Raw genomic sequence first — 26184 nt, 5'->3', positions numbered from 1 at the left:
AGTGATAATGTTACTGGCAGTGAACCCATAGGAGTCTGCAGCAAAAATTGTTGCCTCCTCAGAAGAAAAAATTCAGCCAAGGGGCCTAAGGCAGAGTGAGAGACCAAGGCAAGTTTTAGAGCAGGAGTGAAAGTTTATTAAAAAGCTTTAGAGCTAGAACAAAAGGAAGTAAAAGTACACTTGGAATTGGGCCAAGCGGCCAACTTGAGAGAGCAAGTGCACGGTTTGGCTTTTCGACTTGGGATTTTATAGGTTGGCATGCTTCTGGGTGGTTGCATTTCTCCTCCCGATTCTTCCCTTGAGGTAGGCTCTCTGCATACACAGTGGCCTGCTAGCACCTGGGAGGGGCTTCACGTGCAGTGTGTTTACTGGAGTTGTACACATGCTCACTTTAGGCATTTTTTCTTTACCAATCCAGTGTTCCTAGAGGAAGGTCATAGAGCAGTTAAACTCTGCCATTTTGCCTCTTAATGCACCTGCGTGAGCCCACTCACCCAACTCCTGAGCTCTTACCAGGAAGCTGCTGATCACCAGTTTCAGGTATTTCTATCTTGGGAAACTGCCCTTCCCTGGCACCACTGTGACCAATTATTATTTTAGAGAGAGAGTTTAACAACTTACCTGACCATCACCTGATGGTCGCCTGACGTTCCTGGTTGGGGTTGGGCAGGGGAAGGAGGTTCTCCTGCTCTGCTTATGTCTATCTGAATATCTACTATAACAATAAGAACATTTGTAGGAGCCTTAAAAATAACTTACGTTCCTAAAACATAAAGTTGAAAAGATGCCAGAGGTAAAAATGAAAGCTTAGGATGTGTAAAAATGTTTTCTTTAAAAGAAAATACTGATTGGCAAATTGCTGAACCATCCAATTAATGCATCAATTGTAGGATGATTTTTGTCCTTTTTACTGAAATGATCAGCATCTAGGGCCTCAGATCATGTTTCTGTCTTAGTTTTCTCAGCTTATTCATATAGCATTATTACTTGTTTTAATCTTATTCTCACTTATAAGGGGAAAAAATGAAGTAGTCTTTTTTTTTTCAGTGTTTGACCTTGAAGGAAGCTTGCTTAGTTTTCTCATATTAATCTGTCTTTTGTCATAAGGGTCTGTCCCAACAACAAACTTATCAGGGTTAAAAAAAAATTTAAAGAAAATATATTTCCTCTCCTATCATAAAAACATAGTTTGCAAATTTGAGTACACAAGATTTTAAACTATTACTAATAATGGCATCTTGTGCCCTATTTTACTATATCTATGATTAATTATTTTTTGACAGTTGAATATCAGCTATGTTCTTTGGGGATTTGAAGCAAATTAAATCTCCTTGCTAGCCCACTCTGGGGCACTTTTCTGAAGAAACTGCTTACCACGTGTACCATGTACTTACCTTCAGAGGCCTAAGGATCTCTAACGAAAACTGTTCCAATGTAATTTCTTCTAATAAATGGCATGGGAGTCTATAAGAAAGTTCCCGTAATGCCCTTCTGCTTATATGATGCTAGAAGTATGTTTTTTTTTCACAAAATGTTTACAAAGCCATTATTATGTGCCAGCTCCTGAGTTAGTCACTGGGGATATAAAGATGAACAAATCACAGCTCTTACCCCAGATGTACTTTTAGCCTAATGGAAAAACAGGTATCGTTTTAAAACTATAGTAGAATATAATTAGCACAATAATAGAGATACCAAGAGCAAACTCTTACTTGCTAGAAAAGTAGAATAAGGGCATTCTAGAAGAAGCAGCATATTTAGCATTATAGGAAATTATGAAAGGCCTTCATGGAATAGTAAGAGGTTTGGTGAAGCCTGAGAACAGGGTTTTGGGAAATAGTCAGAATGTTATTAAGAAACTGATTGCTTTTCATTTGAAAATTAAAAATTAAATATTTATGCTAGTTCTATAAAGAAACCATTGTAAAAATATAGTCATTGACCGATTGAGTCCTTGTTGACTGGTGTACTATGCTTGCTCAAATCACATGTGAAGAAAGTAGTTGCTACATGATATAATCTGAGGAAAGTTCAGAAGGATCCTGGTTCAAAACTGTCCTGCCCATTGTCCTTTTTTGGCACTTAGATGCTAATATTAAATAGCTCTATCTTTGCATTGAATTATCTATAAAGAATGTAAATGCTCTAAGGCAAGAGAGTCATTAGGTATCGTTCTTCCTTGTCACAAAGTTCTCTTGTCTAAAATTTCTGTTTGCTCTTTCAGCATTTTAGTGGTTAATATTTTTATAAAATATGGCTACTCCAACATTTAAGTACATAGCTTCCAAATGGTGGCAGGATGAAGTACCTTTTTTTTTCCTGTGCTCTGTAACATTTGATACATAGCTCTATTATTTTATGTTTTAACCATTTATTTACCAGTCTTTCGTCTTCACTGAACTGTGAGCTCCTAAGAGCCTGTCTCATATTTCTTTATATCCATCCCTAGAATTTTATGATCGATGATATATCTCAGTAGTTCAGTAATAATGTAATAGTGGCAGAAGGGAAGAAAGGGGAAAAGAAAGGAGGAAGTTTGAATTAAAAGAGTTGTTTCTGCCAGGACAGTTCCCTCTTATTTGTTCCTTGCATAATTCTCCAGTTATTCTCTGTTCTTCTTCCCCACTGCTTGCTGCTCTACTCACAAGGCTCCTTTTGCTTCCTAATTCTTAAATTTAGAATTAAAAGTAGATAAAAACCAAGTCAAGCAGAACAGACATAATCTAGGAATTTGGGTCATTGAAGGTTGGAAAAATTTGATGTTATTACCTCAGAGCTAGAAAAACAATTAGAATGTTCAAGAAGGAAGTAAAGATGCTGCACCTTTTTACACAGTTTTGGTTGAATTGGCCTTTTACGTATTTGAATTATTTTTAGTCATATGTGTTTGGTAATTGACTTCTTACATTTAGTCTCCCACATTGCTAAGCTCTATTTGTGTGTGTAAAATATATTTAATTCATGTCATACTCAGGGGGTTGAGTCTGTGTTCATAAGGACTAAACTACACCTCCTTTCAGATGCCCAATTTACCACACTTTTTACTTTTTTACTTAGAATACTTGCCATATCTATCATATGTGGAAATAATGCTAAATTTGTAACAGATAGTAAACATTACCTCTCAGTGATAAATTTGAAACTTTAGATAAAGTTTTAGTTCATCCATGAAGTTAGGGATATTGTCTTTATTCACTGCTATATTCTAGTGTCTGGAGTATAGTACACAATAAATACTGGTTCAGTGAATGAGAAACCTCATTTTTCATGACTTACATTAAGCTGTGACCAGAACTATACTGCTTTCCCCATTGTGGGTTGGCCAGAAAGAACTATAATAAATTGTGCAGGGCTTTTTGAACTATATTCTGTTTTGAAACATGGTCTTCAGTTCCACTGTTTATCCATTTGAAAGCTGAGACATAGTCTTCTATTTGTGTAACATATCATTATTATTCAGAGAATGCAGGAGTCTGGAGAAAGTTTTTTTTTTCTTTCCCCAAAAAAGAAACAAATACATTTGTTAACATGTGGTGCAATGAATTTTAGAACTCTAACCTTTCAAGAAAATTGAGATCAGGAAGCCATCTTTTAGAATGTTTTACTCTTTGAATAATCAACAGGATGTATATGTATCATTGTAGTGAAATCACTAGTAATTATCACTGGCATGTCTGTTTTTCATATTTTCTTCTCCCGTGTTATTGTGCAGCTTTGAATGGATGTTGGGCTACAGAAGGTGAGACAATTCAAAGTTATATAGAAAACTGATTTTGACTTACAAAATTAAAAGAAACTGGATTTCTCAATAGCTATGTAACTGTGAACACAGCAACAAACACTGCTACATAGGAATAAAAATCATTAATGTAATTTAAAATATTTGAGATTATTAATTATGTAAAACTTGCCAGGCACGGTGGCTCACGCCTATAATCTCAGCACTTTGGGAGGCCGAGGTGGGCAGCTCACAAGGTCAGGAGATCGAGACCATCCTGGCTAACACGGTGAAATCCCATCTCTACTAAAAATACAAAAAATTAGCCGGGCGTGGTGGCCCGCGTCTGCAGTCCCAGCTACTCGGGAGGCTGAGGCAGGAGAATGGCGTGAAGCCAAGAGGCGGAGCTTGCAGTGAGCTGAGATCGCACCACTGCACTCCAGACTGGGCGACAGAGCGAGACTCCGTCTCAAAAACAATAATAATAATAATAATGTAAAACTTAAGAAAGCATGTGACATTTAAGAATAAAGAATTTAAGTAGTATTTCAATTAGGCTTGGGTAAATTGTTTTGTATTATACTATTAATTTTCTGGATAATGAAAAACTTACCCTTTAAGCACTAGAATATTGTTCCTATCTCATTTCTACATTATGAGACATATATCCTCTCAGTAAATATAGTATAGCATTGCCTCCCTTGACAATATCAGCTGATTGTTTTTACTAATATGAGTAACGTAAAGTTCCTTACAACTGCAGGCCTCCCTTCTTCACAATTTATCTGATACTAAATGATACTGATTATGAATATTATTTTCTGATGAACTACTTGTAAATCGGTTATCCTTTTTTTGTGGGATAGGGCAGAGTGTTCAGATAAGAGCAAAGTGGGGGCCAGGCATGGTGGCTCATGCGTGTAATCTCAGCACTTTGGGAGGCCAAGGCGGGTCGATCACCTGAGCTCAGGAGTTCAAGACCAGCCTGGACAACAAGGTGGGATCCCATCTCTACTAAAAATACAAAAATTAGCTGGAGTGATGGGGGGCACCTGAGGCAGGAGAATTGCTGAACCCGGGAGGCAGAGGTTGCAGTGAGCCGAAATCGTGCCACTGCACTACAGCCTGGTGACAGAGTGAGACTCCGTCTCAAAAAAAAAAGCAAAGAGGAACAAGTTTTTCCCCAGAGTCTTCATTAAAAAAGACTAGACTTGACATGACATACAGATTCTTCATAAATTTGTCTTTGGCCAAATTACTTGTAGGTCTGTTAATGCCATTTGCTTCCTCACTCTTCTGTCAGCTTTGAATGCTATGCTTTTCTTTTCTCCTTAACTAATGCATCTCTGTCAAAATCTACCTCAAGGGTCAGTCCCTTTAGGAAGCTCCCACCCCAGGTGGACCACGATAACCTCAGGAGTCATTAATAGGGTGGCAAAAGATTTACCTTCAGAGTAATACAGTATGACTGCTCATAGTCAACTTTGAAGATAGAAGGAAACCACAAGACAAGGAATGTGAGAAGTCACCAGAAGCTGGAAAATTTGATCACAGGACTTCCACAACAGTAAAATAATAAATTTGTTTTGTTTTAAGCCACCAAATTTGTGGTACTTTGTTACAGCAACCATAGAAAACTAATACATCCACAGACTTTAAAAAGTATCACTCTTTATTTTAAATAGTTTGACTCACAAGAAATAACTAAATTCATCCGGAGTCCCTATGTATGCAGTACCCACCTTCCTATAACAATATTTTACGTAATCATAGTACATTATGGATACCAGGAACTGGCATTGATACAGTATTATTATTTTATTATTATTATTATTGAGACAGGGTGCATCTTGCTTTGTTGCCCAGGCTGGAGTGCAGTGGTGCAAACTCAGCTCACTGTAGCCTCGACCTCCTGGGCTCAGGCAGTCCTCCTACGTCAGCGTCCACCCAAGTAGCTGAGACTATGGGCACACACCACCATGCCTGGCTAATTTTTGTATTTTTTAGTAAAGACGGGATTTCACTGTGTTACCCAGGCTGGTCTCAAACTCCTGGGCTCAAGCGATCTACCTACCTCAGCCTCCCAAAGTGCTGGGATTACAGGCATGAGCCACTGCACCAGGCCTGGTACAGTACTATTAATTGAGGGAGGGAATGACACTTCCCTAAGTATATCTTCTTGTATTATTTTGACTTCTGGTAGCATATTTGTGTCTTACATATATTAAAAAATTCAATTAGGATAAGAAGAAAGGAAAGAAAATATTACCTTAAAATTAAAAGCATATGTAAACAAACTCTACTGTCATTCAAATAATGTAACCACACTGAAGAGGGAAAAAAAACTAAGTTACTTTAGTAACTTATGAGTATTTGACTGTACAAACTCAGCTTTGGACACTTTTGGGAAGAGAATTGCAAACAAATAGTGAACTCCATTTTCGTTTTTTTTTTTTTTTTTTAGTTGAAATGGCTGAAACAATTCTGAAGCTCTTTTATGTGTAATACAGGATTTAGCAAATGAATAAGTATGTTGATGTTATTAGGTTCCAGCATTCTCAGTGGAAGAAGGAACATACAAATATGAATTGGGATAGTGAGGGATACCCTGTGGGGATGGAATGGAATTAAAAGTAATGGCATAGACTCAGAATTTCTCAAATACATATGCATGTATATGTTCTCATGTATGTATGTGTATGTATATATGTACATGCATATATTTCCTAGCTCCATCTATAGGCAAAAGTGGCCTAGAAGCAAAGTCACCCCAGTAGAAATGATCTAACACATGCCATAACACCTAAAATTTTGGTCTTTGATACCATTTCTCACCAAAGAGAACCAGGACTCTTAGGAGAAATGGTTGGACTAGGGCTAGGACAGGGTAAGTACAATATGAGCCTGGAAAAAGAAAAGAGCTCTGTCTCAAGGACACAGGAACTAAGTTAAAGGGCTCCTACTGCATAAATCTAGGACATGTTTAGCACCAGAAAAATTAAGGACAGTAGTGACTTACAGACTGTTAGGAAAAAGTAGATATTTATGAGTCCACACTGATAATGAATGAATGAATGAATGAGCAAGTAAGTAGAGGAAAAGGAGGACTCTGCTATGTAGAATGCCAAGTGCTGACTGGGAAATACAGAGTGAGTGCTGCATTTGGAAAATTATAGTCATTATAGTAAAGATCTATTCAGGCAGAAATTATCAGTAGATGCTAAATCTAGCCAGGCATTTTGGTGAGAGATGAGATATTTACGTGGTCTTAAAGTGTCTTGATACAGATTGCTTTTTAGTTGCAGGAAAAATAATAAGTATTCATTGGAGAAATTGGACAGCGTTGGACAAAATTTAGGAGACAAAATTAACATCACCAAAGACAGTACAAAGAGTTTAGCACATCCTTTCCCCCAAAGAACCAGTATAAAACTAGACAAAATTGTTGAATACAACAATTTCAGGCTCTGGAAATTGACCAAAAGCAAATGACAAATTTGGAAACATTTATTCATGCTAGAACTTTGTGTAAAAACAGCAGGAGTCTGCAGCATTCTTATCTGGTGGTTGCCCCCTCTCCCCTACATCCCAGCTTTGTCAGTGAGACTGGTAGTGGCAGAGTAGGGCTGGGTAGAAAACCAGCTTTGCTACCAGATGGAGTGGAATTTATTTGGGATGGAGGGCTAAAACCCATGGCATCATTATCGGTGAAAGTATTGAACCCAGTAGGAGATGAAAGGAGAAAAACATCAGATGCCTGTCTGAATTACAGTCATAGTTGGGGCTAGTGGCACATCAGCCAGAAATTTAACAGAGAAATTGTGAAGAGGAGAAAGTCTTAGAAGAACTAGACAATGTCTCTATACGTGCCTGGCTGCCTGGGAAACTATGCACATGTCTGAAACTGAAAGCATACTTAAAATCTGGCTAAACTATGAACGTGCTTCAACCCATGCAAAATTGGTCAGCAGTACATAGAAGCTTTATTGGCTCAAGGTATTTGAGTACAACCTCTGCCCAAATTATGGACTGACCAAGTGAACCATGCAAACACAGGGATAACCCCTAGGAAGCCAAGCTAAACCATAAAAATAAAAAATTTTAAACCAGACATCAGCAGCCTAACATTACAAGCAGATTTTGCAGCTTAAAGCAGTGAGCACCCTCTCAAAGAAAAAAAAAAGCTTTCAGGAAAAAAATATAATTCAAATTTAGTGCAGTATATTATTTATAATGTCTAATTTTTACCAAAAAGCAAGAGGCATTCAAACAGTGAAGTGTAACCCATACTCAGGGAAAAAAAAAATAGTATTAACTGACTTTGAGCGCACATACTGGATTTAGCAGATAAGGACTTTAAATCAGCTGTTATAAATATGCTATAAGAATTAATGGTAGCCATATTGAAACAATTAAGACAAAATATAATGACAGTGGTCAAAAACCTAGGCAATTTCAGTAGTGAAGTAAAAACTGAAAAAGAGCCAAATAGATATTATAGATTGAACAGTATGATAACTGAAACAGGCCAGGCATCGTGGCTCATACCTGTAATCCCAGTACTTTGGGAGGCGGAGGCAGGAGGAGCTCTTAAGCCCAGAAGTTCAGGACCGGCCTGAGAAACATAGTGAGAACTCATCTCTACAAAATAAAAAACTAGCCAGGTGTGATGGTGCACCCCTTAGTCCCAGCTATGCAGGAAGCTGAGGTAGGAGGATCGCTTGAGCCCAGAAGGCTGGGGCTGCGGTGAGCTGTGATTATGCCACTGCACTACAGCCTGAGCAACAGAGTAAGACCCTTTCTCAAAATAAATAACTGAAACAAAAAATTCACTAGCTGAGCTTAACAGCACATTTGAGATGTCAGAAATAAAAAAATTTGGTGAAAGACCAATAGAAATGATCCAATATAAAGAACATAGAGAAAAAGATTGAAATAAAAATGACAGATTCTCAGAGACCTTTGAGACAATAATACCTTTTAGGTACAGAGCATCTCCATTGGATGCATATGGGGGTGATTAGAAAAACGTATTTGAAGAAATAATGCTCAAAAACTTAGCAAAATTTGTTGAAATCATTAACCTGTAGACCCAAGAAGCACAATGAAGCCCAGGTTAACAGTAAAAAAATCCCCATGTAGACACAGCATGATTGTGAAACTGGTGAAAGGCAAACCCTTGAGAACAGCAAGAGAAAATAATTCATCTATATGAATCAATAGAACTATAATATTACTGCAGGGGGTCTCTCAACAGAAAGAACGGGAGCCAGAAGGCATTGATGTGACATATTAAAAGCACTGAAAGAAAAAAATACCAAACAAGAATTCTGTCACTGGCAAAACTGTCTTTCAGAAACAAAGATAAAATGAAGACATTTCCAAGTAAACAAAAACAGATTTATCGCTAGTAGACCTGCTTTATAAGAAATACAAAAGGAAGGCCAGGCATGGTGGCTCACACCTGAAATCCTAACACTTTGGGAGGCTGAGGTGGGTGGATCACTTGAGCCCAGGAGTTCACAACCAACATGGCGAAACCCCCTGTTTACAGAGAAATACAAAAATTATCCAGATGTGGTGGCGTACACCTATGGTCCCAGCTACTTGAGAGGCTAAGGTGGAAGGATCATTTAAACCTGGGAGGCAGAGGTTGCAGTGAGCCAAGATCGCACCACTATACTCCAGCGTGGGTGATGGAGTGAGACTATGTCTCAAAAAAACAATAAAAAATAAAAACAAAAGGAAATCCTTAAGACTGCAGGAAAAAGAGACTAGTTAATAATTCGATTTCACACGAACAAACAACACTAGAAATGGGAAATCTGTGGGTAAATAGACTATATGTGTTTTTTTTATTTCTTCTCTTAGTTTTTAAAAAAGCATAAAGGAATCACAAGCATTCCTATACACCACTAATAGACAAACAGCCAAATCATGAGTGAACTCCCATTCACAATTGTTACAAAGAGAATAAAATACCTAGGAATACAACTTACAAGGGATGTGAAGGACCTCTTCAAGGAGAACTACAAACCACTGCTCAAGGACATAGGAGAGGACAAAAACAAATGGAAAAACATTCCATGCTAATGGATAGGAAGAATCAATATCGTGAAAATGGCCATACTGCCCAAAGTAATTTATAGATTCAATGCTATCCCCATCAAGCTACCATTGACTTTTTTCACAAAATTAGAAAAAACTACTTTAAATTTCAAATGGAACCAAAGAAGAGCCTGTATAGCCAAGACAGTCCTAAGCAAAAAGAACAAAGCTGGAGGCATCACGCTACCTGACTTCAAACTATACTACAAGGCTACAGTAACCAAAACAGCATGGTACTGGTACCAAAACAGATACATAGACCAATGGGACAGAACAGAGGCCTCAGAAACAACACCATACATCTACAACCATCTGATCTTTGACAAACCTGACAAAAACAAGCAATGGAGAAAGGATTCCCTATTTAATAAATGGTGTTGGGAAAACTGGCTAGCCATATGCAGAAAACTGAAACTCAACCCCTTTCTTAAACCTTTTTAAAAAATTAACTCAAGATGCCTTAAAAACTTAAATGTAAGACTTAAAACCATTAAAACCCTAGAAGAAGATCTAGGCAATACCAATACATAGGCATGGGCAAAGACTTCATGTCTAAAACACCAAAAGCAATGGCAACAAAAACCAAAATAGACAAATGGGATCTAATTAAACTAAAGAGCTTCTGCACAGCAAAAGAAACTATCAGCAGAGTGACAGGCAACCTACAGAATGCGAGAAAATTTTTCCAATCTATCCATCTGACAAAGGGCTAATATCCAGAATCTACAAGGAACTCAAATTTACAAGAAAAAAACAACCTCATCAAAAAGTGGGTGAAAGATATGAACAGACACTTCTCAAAGGAAGGCATTTATGTGTCCAAGAAACATGAAAAAAAGCTCATCATCACTGATCGTTAGAGAAACACAAATCAAAACCACAATGAGATACCATGTCATGCCAGCTACAATGGCAGTCATTAAAAAGGAAACAACAGATGCTGGAGAGGATGTGGAAAAATAGGAATTCTTTTACACTCTTGTTGGGAGTGTAAATTAGTTCAACCATTGTGGAAGACAGTGTGATGATCCTCCAGTATCTAGAACCAGAAATACCATTTGACCCAGCAATCCCATTACTGGGTATATAGCCAAAGGATTATAAATCATTCTGTAAAGACACATGCACACGTATGTTTATTGCAGCACTGTTCACAATAGCAAAGACTTGGAACCCACCCAAATGTCCATCAATGATAGACTGGATAAAGAAAATGTGGCACATATACACCATGGAATACTATGCAGCCATAAAAAAGGATGAGTTCATGTCCTTTGCAGAGACATGGATGAAGCTGGAAACCATCATTCTCAGCAAACTAATACAGGAACAGAAAACCAAACACCACATGTTCTCATTCATAAGTGGGAGTTGAACAATGAGAACACATGGACACAGGGCGGGGAACATCACACACCAGGGCCTGTCAGGGGGTGGGGAGGGTAGGGAAGGGACAGCATTAGGAGAAATACCTAATGTAGATGACAGGTTGATGGGTGCGGCAAACCACCGTGGCACAGGTATACTTCACGTGGCACATGTATCCCAGAACTTAAAGTATAATAAATAAAAATATATAGAAAGCAATAAGTTTAACTGTTTTGCAGTTGTAACATATTTAAATGTTATATATGACAACAGGAACATACCCAGACCTCTGGATTAATGAGACAGTCCATGGGTAGTTCATCCTTGTGTGTGGTTTCCTTGAGGCATAAGATCGCAGTTCAAAAAGGGGATGTCTGCCCTGGAGGAAAGGTTAACTGAGCCTCTAGTCTAAATAAAATATCTCTACCCAAAAGGGGTATGGGACATTCTAGCAACACTAAAAATGAGTGAGAAAAGACAGTTCCCCCAGATAGGCAGCACAAAGGAGGAGTAAACCTCCTGGTTATGTGCACCGCATTTATCCCCATTATCTGGCAGGATTTGGAGGATAATTGCCCAGGAAAAGAGGTAAGCATTGAGAAGGCTGCTCCAGTGTCCAAAAGAAAACTTATAGTCCTACCTGCCACATGCAAAGCATTCCTTGGCTCTGTCCCTTCAATAGTGATGTTTGATCTGGGAGCCAGCTGGACTGTAGGCCTCCCTCAGCTCAAGACAAAGGATTCTCTCCCAGGAGCCCTCCAGCCCTCAGGGCAGTCCTATTTCCAGTTGCCAAGCTTGTGGTGGAGGGGGCAAGCCATGCAAGGCTTTTTCCCATCTGTCCCATTGATGCAGTTGGCCTTCCAGTGGCCTGGCTTCTCACACCAGTGGCAATTATTTGGGAAGATATTCCTAGGGCAAATTGGAGGGAGCTGGTGGACTTGTAAGACAGCCAATAGTTGGAGCTGCCACTTTTACGTTTGCCTCTCCTTTTCCTGAGCCCTTTCTTCTTCCTTCTGGTCCTTGCTGTAAAAGACCAAGGCAACTGTTTTGAGAACATCAGGCATAGGGGTATTGGGGCCCAGTGCTAGCTTTTGGAGTTTCCTCTGAATATCTGGGGCTGCCTGAGTTAGGAAACGGTCCTGTAGGACCAGTTGCCCTTCTGATGTCTCTGGGTCTAGGTTAGTATGTTTCACTAGGGCCTCTTGTAGCCTCTCTGTGAAAGTGATGGGGTTTTCAAGAGGGCCTTGATCTATTAAGGCCATTGTATTATAGTTCACAGGCTTTGTTCTGCTAGCTTTTATCCCTTCTACCAGAGGAACATGCGGTTTCTTCCCCATATACCTCCCTGGGTATTGTAATCCCAATTGGAGTCAACCTGAGGAACTGTCATGGCTCCTACAGGGTAGCCACCCGGGTCAGTCATATGCATTGGATTTGCAGATTGTTGGGCCGCCTCCATAATGGAATCACTTTCTCCCTTAGACAGAATTTGCCCTAGTATGACTGAGAAATCCCTCCAAGTGAGTTCAAATGTTAATCCCAGTTTACAGAACCCTTTGATGTATTTGTCAGGGTCCTCCATAAAGTCCCATAGTTCTGTTGTAATTTGACTCAGGCCTTACATAGTGAATGGAGTCTGGTTTCTAGTGGGTCCACTGGGGCTACTGACCTCTTCAAGGGGGCGTGACCTAAGAGGGTGGTGTCCAGAGGATAGCCCTGGATATGGAGGGGCTCCGGGCCTGGGAGACTTGAATATAATGAGGTAGAAGGGGCAGTGGGGTTTGAGCCGTCATCTTTTGCTCCTCTGGGGCTTGAAACCAGCGTAAACCCAATAAGGAGTGTCCCGAACCAGCCAGAGGGGGCTGCCTGACTATGGCAGCTATCATCAGTAGATCCATTTTAAAAGCCCAACAAAGGTCAGGGTTGTTTCATAGGGCTATGAAGGCCTGTACATAGGGGATTTCTATCCATATTCCCTGCTGGCGGCAAAGTAAATCTAGTTGATAGATCATATTAAAATTTTGGTTTTCTGTCCAAGATTCCTGGTCTTGGAGCTTGTATTCAATTCAATCTGTGTTATAGAATAATATTAGCCTTTTCCTTTTTAGGGTTTTGGAGTCAAACTTTTCCCAGTTCTAGAGAATGCATCTGAGGGGCGTGTCCTGTGGTATGAAGATGCAGTTACCCATCTGCGAAGAGACAATAGATGAGAAAAAAAGAAAAAAGAAAGCGTCTTCTCTTCCTATTATCCTGAATAGGACATCCCCTATTTGTCCTTAGGGTTCTGGAATGAGCTGATCTTACCATGTACCTTTAACTTCAGTACGCTCTTTTCACAGAGGAGATACCAGAGAGAACAGAGAGCCCTCTCCTGTTCATCCGTGCAGTTCCAGAATGAACTGGTCTTACCACGTACCCTTAACCTTGCCTTCATCTCTGTTATAATGATAATCTGTTAACCCGAGACCAGCCTTCATCTCTGTTGTATGGGTCTCTTGTGCCGACGGCCTTGGGCCATCCTATATTCTTGCCTCCATGACCTTCCAGTGACTCTCAACTTGGAGCATTCTTGCAACAAAATGATTATCCCTTTTCTCAGATTCCCATTTCCTTTGTTCTCTAACTAGACAAGAAGCTTGATTTTCAGCTAACTGCTGCAAGGGGGCTGAACTTCCCTCCCTTCAAATATGACCTTGAAGATTTTGATGAATATTGAGAAGGGCATGGAAGTGATTAGAGAAATGGAAGCTCCAGGAGGAAGTGGGAGGAAGCCAGAGGAATAATCATGGAAAGCCTTCTTATGCTTCCAAAAACAGCATCCCTTGGATTTGAGAGGGCAACATTTATTTGTCTTCTTAACATAAAGTAGTAACCTCTGGAGGACTTAGGCCTTGATGTAGGAACTCACAAATGGGAAAGGAAGAATTTCCCCTCCTCCCGAAGGGGTGCTAACTCAAAAAAAGCAAGTAAGTGGGGTCCTTAAAGGGCTAGAATGAGGCCCTATGTGGGTGGAAAACTACTTCAAAAGCCACCGGAAAACTCAGCCCTGGACCGTAACAGGAACAAAAAGCATATGGTAAGTCATAAGGAGCTGACTGGGGATCCAATTAGTGTCTGTCCTGGCAATGTGCCAACAGACAGAGGCAGGATTAGAGGTCATCTGAGCTGGTAAGGTAAAAACTAGTGTTAAGTCTCTAGATATCCACAAGGGAGCCCATGTTTTTGCTGCTGCACAAATTCAGCAAGAGCTGAGGGTGTACAAATAACAGTTACATGGCAAGCAAAGTGAAAGCAAAAGAGGCTGACTTGCCTCGAGGTGGACGGTCCGGAGGGTGTACAAGGCCATTTCAGAATACATACAGAGAAAACAGGAGAATAGGTGGTGTGGGTTTTTGGAAAAGAGCCAATTTGAGTTGAAAAAGCAGGGGAAACCCCAGACATTGCATGGTTCTAGGCTTTAGCCCTACCACTCTCATGAACCTCTTGTCTAGGAGAGCCATTGTGTCTCAGGTCAATGATCTTACCTGGGAAGGACTCCAAGGTCCTTCCTACCCCTGTGAGCTACCGTACATCAGCAGGAGCTGAGAGATGAGCTTGGGGAACAGAGCCACTGTGGCCGAGAAGAATTGTTCTGGGGGTTGGTTAGTAAGCAGAAGAATGAAAAGAGCAAACAAAACTGTGTACAGGGGTTAAACACCTCCAGCCAAAGAAGTTGAGGCATAGAGATGTCTTACCACTGAGGAAGCATATTTGAGTCACGTGGCACCAAAGTATGTTAACATTAGGGAATGTATCCAAATCACAGCACCAAAGTATGTTACCGACAGCAAATCCATAGAGGTCTGCAGCAACCTCAATTCTTGCTTCTTCAGAAGAAAGAATTCAACCAAGGAGCATAAGGCAGAGTGAGAGACCAAGGCAAATTTTAGAGCAGGAGTGAAAGTTTATTTAAAAGTATTAGAGCAGGAATGAAAGGAAGTAAAGTACACTTGGAAGAGGGCCAAGCAGACGACTTGAGAGATCAAGTGCACTGTTTGAGCTTTGACTCAGGATTTTATATGTTGTCATGTGTCCGGGGTCTTGCATCTCTCCTCCCCGGATTCTTCCCTTGGGGTGGGCACTCCGCATGCACAAAGGCCTGTCAGCATTTGGTAGGGGGCACATGTGCAGTGTGTTTACTGGAATTGTACGCATGCTCACTGGAGGCTTTCTTCCTTTACCAGTCCAAATGTTCCTAGAGGGTCATATACCAGTTAAACTCTGCCATTTTGCCTCTTAACTACACAGGCATGAGCCCGCTCGCCAACTCCTGAGATTTTATCAGGAAGCTGCTGATCACCAGTTTCTGATGTTTCTGTCTATTGGAAGACTGCTTTTCAATGGCATCAGCTATGACCAATTATTATTTTAGAGAGACAGTTTAATAATCACCTGACCATCACCTGATGGTTGCCTGACATTCCTGGTGGTGGCATGGGGGTGGGGGATCCTCTCCTTCCCTGCTCATGTCTGGCTAGCTACCTGCTGTAACAATGAGACATCAGTCAATATGCATAAGATGTACATTGGTTAGATCTGGAAAGACGGGACATCTCAAAGCAGGGGAGGGGGCTTCCAGGTCATAGGTATATAAGAGACAAAAGGTTGCATTCTTTTGACTCTCTGATTAGCCTTTTACTGAATACACAATTTACATGTGAGAGGAAGATAGAGGAATAGTCACTTAAGCTTTAGTCTGGCTTAGTGAAACAATAGGGCAGAGGAAGAAATCAGATATGCATTTGTCTCACAGGAGTACAGGGATGACTTTGAGTTTTGTCTTTCCTTTGTCCACAAGGAATTTCCTTGTGGGCAAGTTGTGAGGGAGGTATGGGAGGTATGTAGTTTTTTTTTGTTTTGTTTTGTTTTTAATTTTTGTAGCTATCTTACTTAGGAATAAAATGGAGGTTGGTTTTCCTGGTGCAGTTCCTAGCTTGACTTCCCTTTGGCTTGGTGGTTTGGGGGGTCCTGAGATTTATTTTCTTTTCACAGCTATATAATCATTGTGCACCTTACTACCCTCACTCAGTATTATACTTGGGAGAGTTAGTCATGATAATACATATAATACTAGCTCATTCATTTCCACTGTTGTTTAAGTGTACCAAAACCTTAGTGGGTTTTTAAAATTCATGTTAAATCCAAAAGAATATTTTTTGCAAAATTTGTAGCATTTATTCTTGTGGATTTAATATGAATTTTAAAAACCACTTGAAAATTGTATTTAGATTTCTTTAATCATTATTTAGTTTTTTTCCATTATTCTAGAAACTATCTGGAGGGTAGATTTGAAGGGAATAAGGACTGGATTAGGAAAATCACTTACGAAACTATTACATTAGTGAAAATGAATGAAGATTAAAATCTGAACTAAAAATTCTGATGTATCACATGGGATAAGTTGGAAGTGATAAAAGGGAATAGCAATTAATAATAGACTAAGGAAATTTGCATGTCACATGAAGAAATAAGCTATGATAAAGGGAAAATATAGTATTTTACCTTGAGAAAACGAATGGGGACTCTTGCTTTACCGGGTGTGTATGATTAAAGTTGAAGTGATATAAAGAAAGATAATTTGGTTCAGTAATAAACAGGAGAAAATAAGAAATGATATATATAACTTCAATTTCATAAGTATGTATATCGTATTTTCTAGAGTTGCCACTAAAAAAATAGAAAAAGAGTTTATAAATACCATACTAACAGAGGGGATGAAAGAAGAGACAGGAGAAATTGAAAAGAAAGAAAAAAGAGAAGATAGAAAAAATAAAAACCAGGCCAGGCGCGGTGGCTCACGCCTGTAATCCCAGCACTTTGGGAGGCCGAGGCAGGCGTATCACCAGGTCAGGAGAGCAAGACTATCCTGGCTAAAATGGTGAAACCCCATCTCTACTAAAAATAGAAAAAATTAGCTGGGCATGGTGGCGGGCGCCTGTAATCCCAGCTACTCAGGAGGCTGAGGCAGGAGAATGTCATGAACCCGGGAGGCGGAGCTTGCGGTGAGCTGAGGTCGTGCCACTGCACTCCAACCTGGATGACAGCAAGGCTCCGTCTCAAAGAAAAAAAAGAAAAAAGAAAAAAGAAAAAGCATAAAATAAGATACCGCATTTATCTCTATATATAGTGTATATCTCAATAATTACAATAAGTATAGATGGATTAAATGAAATAGTTAAAAGACAAAAGTTGTCAGACTGGATTAAAAATATTTCAGTTACAGTCTCTGATTTATGTTCAATTTAAGATTTTTCAACTTTACAATGGGTTTATTAGGACGTAACCCTATCATTAAATTGCGGAGCATTTGTGTATGCTGTTTACAAGAAGTAGAGAAAGGTTGAAAGTAAAAGATGAGAAAAGATATAGTAGGCAAATTTCAACAACAAAGCTGGTGTGGTATTATTAACGTCAGACAAATAGACTCTGCAGGGGTTAGTTTTTAGAACAATGCTAGCATTCTAAAACAGGAACCTAAATACAGGCCTTAGAGATGAAATTGAAAAGAAGGTAATAGTGTTTCCAAACAACTAATATGTTCAATGAGTGTTACCTGATTTGAAGAATAAAGGCAAAACTGAAAGTTTGGGAAAACAAATACTCATAGATTATATGGAATTTACAGTTTAACCAAGTATTTTCCTTCAGAGAGTCCAAAATTACTGGCTTTTTCTTTCCGTGTATACTGTCTATGATTGTTGACAACACATATAAAATTAAATGCATTTGTAAGTCCTTGCTCTTATGTTTTCAGGAATTCAAAATGTCCTCAGCCTCTTTTGTGCAGTCCTCACAGAAAATAAGGTTCTCTTCCATTCTGCAAGTTTCCAGAGACTTAGTGATGCTTGTAGAGCCCTGGAATCTTTAATGTTTCCTCTTAAATATAGGTGAGGTTTTCATTTGTTAATTTTATTTATTCCTAAACTACATATCACTTATCGTTGATAAGTCATAATGTTATGGCACAATGGTTTTGAACCACATAGGGATATTTTACAAAGTTATGCTGTTATATGAGTCATAGTTCTGATAAAATCTAGTCTAGAATTTGAGACTTTCCAAGTTGTCCATTACTGAATGTTGATTAGTGTAAAAATATTTAATTTGAATAGTATTGTCAGCAACTTTTAATTGTATTTTAACACAATTGGCATAAATGTCTAGTCAATGCTATTTGATATTAAAGAATTATTAATTTTTAGAAGGTATAATGATAGAGATTCTATTAATAAAAAGCTCTTATCTCTCTTAGATACCCACTGAAGTATTATATGGGTAAACAATATGACATCTGGTATTTGCTTGAAAATAATACAGTAGAGAGAAAAAAAGTGGATAGAAATATATATGTAGCCGTGCACTGGTAATTCTCAAAGTTGACAGTTACTGCAGGGCTTCGTTATAATTTTTTCCTCTGTTTTTTTATGGGATATGTTAAAATTTTTTTCCTAAAAAACAAAATAAAATCTAAACAGTGATGACTAATAGTGCTGTAACTAGAATATTATACCTCTAATATACTGTTTAATCAATTGATAATCATAACATCTGGGAAATTAGTTCATATAAACTAGATAAAATTTTAGACTCCAGAATTTCTTTAAAAAATTTTTTTGGCCGGGCGCAGTGGCTCACACCTGTAATCCCAGCACTTTGGTAGGCCGAGGCGGGCGGATCACGAGGTCAAGAGATCCAGACCATCCTGGCTAACACGGTGAAACCCCGTCTCTACTAAAAAAATAGAAAAAATTAGCCGGGCATGGTGGCAGGCGCCTGTAGTCCCAGCTACTGGGGAGGCTAAGGCAGGAGAATGGCGTGAACCCTGGAGGCGGAGCTTGCAGTGAGCCAAGATTGCACCACTACACTCCAGCCTGGGCGACAGCGTGAGACTCCATCTCAAAAAAAAAAAATTTTTTTTTTTAATTTAGGTGCTTTTCTTAACTTTTTGGATAAGATAATTATTGGCCCCCCCCTTTTTTTTTGCCATTCTTTTTGAATGCCAAAATCAAGTATAGAAAGTGGAATTTGAATGCTTGTTTTATATAGATAAATCATTGCCTCATACTGAGAGGGGAGGCCCTATCAGAGAGTCAGTGTTACTGTCTAATGTCAGGTTTCTATGTAAGGAAAAATGCTTTCAAACAGTATTAGAAGACCTAAAGAGACTGCTTGCCTAGAAGAAACGAAGGTTAAGGAAGCAGGCTTGGATTCCATTTACTTTATGTCTTATATCTGATTGTATCTTTCACGTGAAGATTTTTAAATCATTTTTTCCAAAATTTTAGTATTAAAAAGCATGAAAACATTATTGATAATTTCTAAACATAGGTAATATAAAACTTAACACAGCATAAAGATGAAAGAAGATATGTTTATGTTAAAGAAAAATATATTTCACACATATTTTTATTATTTCCAGTTATCCTTATATCCCTATTCTCCCGGCTCAGCTACTGGAAGTTCTAAGTTCCCCAACACCTTTCATTATTGGAGTACATTCTGTCTTTAAAACTGATATCCATGAACTTGTAAGTATTCATCTTTAAAGTTTCCAGTTATTGAGTCCAGAAGTTTATCATATGTCTTTGGGTCCTATAACATTTCAACTAATCACTATTTTCAGATCTGTAGCATTTCCAGTAGAAAAGATTGGATAGAAGAAAAATATCATTGAAAAGTCTGTATATTAATTTTGCCATATAGCAAGTATAGGAAGTTTCATAAAGGAATTTATTAATATTTTTAAATATCCCTCTTTTGGTACATTGTTTGTCTTTATTATTCATCTTACATATGACAAAAGATAAAATTCTATTTATACTTTTGATATTAGTGCATAATTGATTTATATTTTGAAGTGAGACGTGTCTTGATACCAAATTCCTGATAACTAACAAAGCAGAAAGCATATGCAAAAGAGTGAAGAGTTTTAGTGGAACAGAAGTTTGGTATGAGCTTCCACGAAATTTTTGTATTCTTAATGCCATATGAATGGAAGAAGCAAAAGTGTACTCTATATTCAAGCCAGTTCTGGAATAATTCATTTAGTTCTGTGTATCACACTTTATGAGGGACTGTAACAAAATAAAGCACATCAGAAAAGGACATCCAGGATTATCAAGTATTTAGAAACTATGTTCTGTAAGGGCCTAAGGAGATTTTCTCAGGTAATAATCTGATACTATTTGATAGGTAAAGGTAAGTATTTAAGTTACTGTCATAGAAGAAGGGTTGAGATTCATTTTTTGTAACTCTAAAAGGCTGAAATAAAATCAGTGGATGAAGTGGCTATAGAAACAGATTTCTGCCCAGTAAAAGTGTTTCCAACAATTAGAACTGCCTGGTTATAGAATGGATTTCCTTATGTGAGATGAGGAGTGTACTCTCAAGCACTGTTAAGTAGAGTGTAAGGAAAAGATTACGTGACACTTTTCAGGGAGCCTGAGAAAAATTCTTTACTGTAAAGTTAGGCTGCATAGCATCTATGATGCACAGATCCCTAAGATTTTGTAATTCTACTTCTGTTTTAGTTTTAAATGCCAGCAAAGAAGTAATTATAGTTGTAACCAAATCAGAGGTGTCATTTAAACTAACAAAATATTATTTAACATTATAATTATAAGCAGGACTTTCATTCATATAGTCATCATTCTTTCTAACTTTATATGTTGATACTTAGTTCCTATTTAATTTTGGTATCACTGTATAAAAATATGTGTAAATCAACAAACATTTAATAAAACCTAATTAATACTAGTTAGAAGCATATCCACCTGGTTTGTACATAATTTTATTTCTGCTAAATATAAACAGTCACTGGAGGCCAGGCACGGTGGCCCACACCTGTAATCCTAGCACTTCGGGAGGCCAAGGCAGGCGGATCACCTGAGGTCAGGAGTTTGAGACCACCCTGGCCAACATGGAGAAACCCTGTCTCTACTAAAACTACAAAAAATTAGCTGGGTGTGGTGGTGCGTGCCTGTAATCCCAGCTACTCAGGAGGGTGAGGCAGGAGAATCACTTGAACCTGGGAGGTGGAGGTTGCAGTGAGTCAAGATTGCACCACTATACTCCAGCCTGGGCGAGAGTAAGACTCCATCTCAAAAATAAATACATACATGCATACATACATACATACATACATACAGTCACTGGAGGTAGGACAAACCAAGTGTTGCCAAATAAATAAAAACAGTCGCTGGAGGTAGGACAAACCAAGTGTTGCCAAATGCAAATTTCTTAAAATCATAATGAATAAATTAGAATGAAGTATAATATTGTCAATATAACAACTTCACTCATCTTGGTTGTTTTCTCTTACACTTTTATGTAAGTTATTTTTAAATAGACTTTTGTAAAATGCTAAAGATCAGCTTTTTCTAAGTGGCTAAACAGCACCCTTTTGATGTATACTAATTGTTAATTCTTATAATAAATACTAATTTTTTTAGAATATTACTAAACTACTTGAATAACGTGTCTCAAATGCAATCCTCTGTGCTTGCTGCAGCAGCATATATAGTAAAATCAGAACAAAATGCAATGGCTCAAACAAAATAAAGTGTTATCGAACACTCATGCAGCAGTCCATAGAGATGTTCCATTATGCCAGACCAGTTTGCTCTATGAAGTCACTCAAGATCCAAGTTTCCATCCTTCTTGTTTCTCCAACAGAATCCTCCCAGGCATTGTCATCATGTGTATGCTGAAGGCTGGTTTGCTGCCAGTTAATAATTTCAGTCTAAGGGAAAAGGAAAGACAGCATAGGAGAGCTTTACATATCCCCTGTCTTGAAGGACAGGAAAACACATGTCACTTCTCATGTTTTATTGGCAGAATCTTAGCCACATGCCACACCTAATTTCAAAGGAACCTGGGAAATACAGGGTAGGTGGGAACTTGTTAGCCCAGAATTCTACTACTATGGACAAACAAGAGTCTCTTCCACATCTGATTCTTCTCGTTTTGAATTAGTCAAGGGAAAAATAATTTGCTTAACAACAAATGTATTTTGGTAATTATAGGTTAATTTTTTTATCTCTTTCAGTTAGATGTAATCATAGCAGATTTGGATGGAGGCACTATTAAAATTCCTGAATGTATTCACCTCTCTTCCCTCCCAGAACCACTTCTACATCAGACTCAATCAGCTCTTTCTTTGGTATGACATATTTTTGTAATAGTAACTTTCTCTTTATTTAAATCTGAAGCTAAGATAGCTAAAATTAAAAATGTTTGTCAATGCAGTTTGTTACTTTAATTTAAAGAGATCTATATATTTGAAACATGAACATAATCTCATACAGTATTTAGAATTCTTCATTTACTAGGTAGTTATCTAAAGCATATATTTTGGATCCTAACTGAATATTTGTTCTACATTCCTTCCTTCATTCAGCATACAGGACCTAGTACTGTCCTAGGTATTGGAAATTCACCTTTGAAAACAAGGCTCTGCCTTGAAATCCCTGATTCCCCTAAGATCCCCCATTAGATGTTGGCTTCTCTTCTCTAACCTCCCTATTGGCATCTCATTCCTCTTTGGTACCTACAAAACACTGTAATATTGTCTTGCCAATACTTTAAGGTTATTACAGGAAGATGTGTCATATTGATACATAAAGTGTCCAACATTCATTCTTTTTTTTTGAGACGGAGTCTTGCTCTGTCGCCCAGGCTGGAGTGCAGTGGCACGATCTGGGCTCACTGCAAGCTCTGCCTCCTGGGTTCACACCATTCTCCTGCCTCAGCCTCCTGAGTAGCTGGGACTGCAGGCGCCCGCCACCACGCCCGGCTAATTTTTTGTATTTTTAGTAGAGACGGGGTTTCACTGTGTTAGTCAGGATGGTCTCGATCTCCTGATCTCGTGATCCGCCCGCTTTGGCCTCCCAAAGTGCTGGGATTACAGGCGTGAGCCACCGCGCCCGGCCCAACATTCCATTCTTAATGCCATATGAATAGAAATACCAAAGAAGAAGTATATGCTACATTCAAGCCAAATAAAGCTTTAAAAAATCTTGTGACTTGGGTTTTTCTCATTGAAACAAATTTAAATTTTTTTGCAGTTATTTTACCTTAGCCAAATTTTGAAAACAGTATTTTGTTTTACTGATAGCCTTTTAGGTGCTTATCATCAGAAAATTGAACTGTAGAAATTCTGCATTGCTTTTCAAGATATCACTAGAACTAAGGCCTTAATATTCTACTTTAAGAATATTTTATTCTGGGCTATTTAAAACATTTTTTCCCTCTTAAATAGAAACTCAGAAGCCTAGGATTACCAGGAGGGATTTTATTCTCAGAAAACTTTCAAATTTGTGTTAGTCTTTTTGTTATCATGGTGGTATCTATGAAATGGGAACAGTTAGAGAAGACTGACTTTTCCTTATATAATTTGTAATCTGAAATGCAAGATGTGATACAGAGTGCAAAAGACACTAGTGTGGGATACAGGATACCTGAATTCCAGTCTGTGTTCTGCCACTTGGTATTATTGAGAATCACATTTTTATCTCTAGGCTGTCTCCTGGTCTTTACCTGTAGGGTGAATGTTTTTACAGAGATGACTAGGTGATTGTTTGCCAAAATGAAGCATGGTGATGATTTGGGGTAATATGTGGTCAACCTTTTTTATTTTAATAATTATGTTTTTATTATAATGTGTACTTAAAATAGCATGTAGAACCTGTCATTGCTCAACTATCATCTAAGAAAATACTGGGTTTAAGAAGGTGAGTTTGGCAGGGTGCGGTGGCTCACGCCTGTAATCCCAGCACTTTGGGAGGCCGAGGCAGGCAGATCATGAGGTCAGGAGTTCAAGACCAGCCTGTCCAACATGGTGAAACCCCCATCTCTACTAAAAATACAAAAATTAGCTGGGCGTGGTGGCGCACGCCTGTAATCCCAGCTACTCAGGAGGCTGAGGCAGGAGAATAGCATGAACCTGGGAGGCGAAGGTTGCAGTGAGCCAAGACTGCGCCACTGCACTCCAGCCTGGGTGACAGAGCTCGACTCCATCTCAAAAAACAAAATAAACAAAAAAAGAAGGTGAGCTGATTTAAAGACAATTTAAAGAAAAATATTAACTACATAATTGCATAGATGGTATATGGATATAGCAAAAGCTGAGAAGGTAGTATTTGAATGACTGAAGAAAGTTTAATGTTTCTAGAATTCCTACAGTGATTAAATCTTATGTGTGGTTACTTACTAGTGATATGAATAGTTATTTAGGGGTTAAGTAGCAAAATTAACAAAGATTAAGATTGTACTTCTTAAGCCAATGGCTCCTGGTAAGGGTTCTGCTGCATACTCGTATACCTAAACCTGCAACACCCGTGCCACCAAATTTGATCAATGTGTAAAATTCCTTTTTGGTAAAACTGAGTATACATATTGTTATAGTTACTAAGCACAGTGGTGGATTAGATACTACTTAATGTACTGTGAATAAGAAATAGGAGCATAGGGCTGGGTGCAGTGGCTCATGCGTGTAATCCCAACACTTTGGAAGACTGAGGCGGGCGGATCATCTGAGGTCAGGAGTTCGAGACCAGCCTGACCAACATGGTGAAACCCCGTCTCTACCAAAAAAAAAAAAAAGACAAAAAAATAGCCGGGTGTGGTGGTGCACACCTGTAATCCCAGCTACTCAGGAGGTGAGACAGGAGGCTCACTTGAACCCAGGAGGCGGAGGTCGCAGTGAGCCGAGATCACGCCGTTGCACTCCAGCCTGGACAACAACAGCAAAACTCTGTCTCAAAATAAAAAAAAAAAAAGAAAAGAAAAGAAGAAATAGGAGCATAATGTATTGTCATACTAGACCAAAAGAGACTAAATTTCATGGATGATTGGGAGCATCGACACACAGTATATAAGCTTTGTTTCATTCGTAAATAATTATAATCAAATGGCAACACTGTACTTAAACTGTGTAATATGGATTATTTTATAGACACTAAGATATTTTGTACTGTGGTAGTGATTCAGTGACTTGAACTGCCAATATTTTAGTGTTGCCTTTAAGTGTTGCTTTGAGTCTTTTGGTCTATTCTCAGCATAGCATCAAAAATCTTAGTAGTTGAAAATGATTCTGCAAGAAGAAAATTTGCTACATACTGATATAATTTCATCTTCTCTGTGCAAGTCCTACACAGGTCCTTCTTTCCCAGATGCTCCCCAACCTGCTTTCCTTCAAAGCCTAACTCAAATGTTACTTTGTTTTTTTGTTTAGTCTTCCCTAAGTTGAATTAATTATACATTTCATGTATTGCACTTTATATATTTTAGCACTTCTGTGACATAGTTTTATACTTTCACCTGTCTAGACTGCAAAGTTCAAAATCTTATTTTCTGTCTCCTCAGTAATTTTTTTTTTTTTTTTTTTTTTTTTTGGAGACAGAGTCTTGTTATAACTGTCGCCCAGGCTGGAGTGCAGTGGTGCGATCTCAGCTCACTGCAACCTCTGCCTCCCAGGGTCAAGCTATTCTCCTGCCTCAGACTCCCAAGTAGCTGGGACTACAGGCATGTGCCACCATGCCTGGCTAATTTTTGTATTTTGAGTAGAGACAGGGTTTTACCATGTTGGCCAGGCTGGTTTCAAATTCCTGACCTGAAGTGATCCACCCACGTTGCCCTCCCAAAGTGTTGGGATTACAGGCGTGAGCCACTGCACCTGGCCTCTCCTCAGTAATTTTTAATTACACTTAGAAACGTAAAAACAAGCAGCTGTTTTTTAAAATTCAACTATACAGACAAATAGCTCTGGCCTAGATTATTCCCTTACCAGAAATGACTACTATTTTATAGTTTAGTGTATTTTTTTCAGAACTTTTCATTTTCATATATATATATATGTACATATATAGATTTAGGGTTTATTTTGTTTTATTTTCAAATAAATTAGGCCATACTATGTGTATTTTTCTAGAACATGTTTTCTTTTCTTTTTT

At 38.5% G+C, this 26184-nt stretch overlaps 1 protein-coding gene across 7 annotated transcripts in view; it reads left to right on the top strand.

Moving 5' to 3' along the window:
• Nucleotides 1–26184, top strand: part of SBF2 (SET binding factor 2) — a 516757-nt gene that overhangs the window by 269705 nt on the left and 220868 nt on the right. For all 7 annotated transcript variants that reach the window (XR_010147145.1, XR_010147144.1, XR_010147143.1 and 4 more), the window contains 3 exons: nucleotides 17988–18120; nucleotides 19653–19761; nucleotides 22281–22394. Coding sequence is in view for 4 of the 7 variants with exons in the window: in XM_016920369.4 (XP_016775858.4) it covers nucleotides 17988–18120; nucleotides 19653–19761; nucleotides 22281–22394 (356 nt within the window). In the remaining 3 variants the exon portion in view is untranslated. The remainder of the gene's footprint in view (nucleotides 1–17987; nucleotides 18121–19652; nucleotides 19762–22280; nucleotides 22395–26184) is intronic.

Source organism: Pan troglodytes, chromosome 9, assembly GCF_028858775.2.
Source record: "Pan troglodytes isolate AG18354 chromosome 9, NHGRI_mPanTro3-v2.0_pri, whole genome shotgun sequence".
Lineage (NCBI taxonomy): Eukaryota > Metazoa > Chordata > Mammalia > Primates > Hominidae > Pan > Pan troglodytes.
The sequence above is the reverse complement of the archived record's forward strand: the minus strand, read 5'-3'. Positions and strand labels throughout refer to the sequence as shown.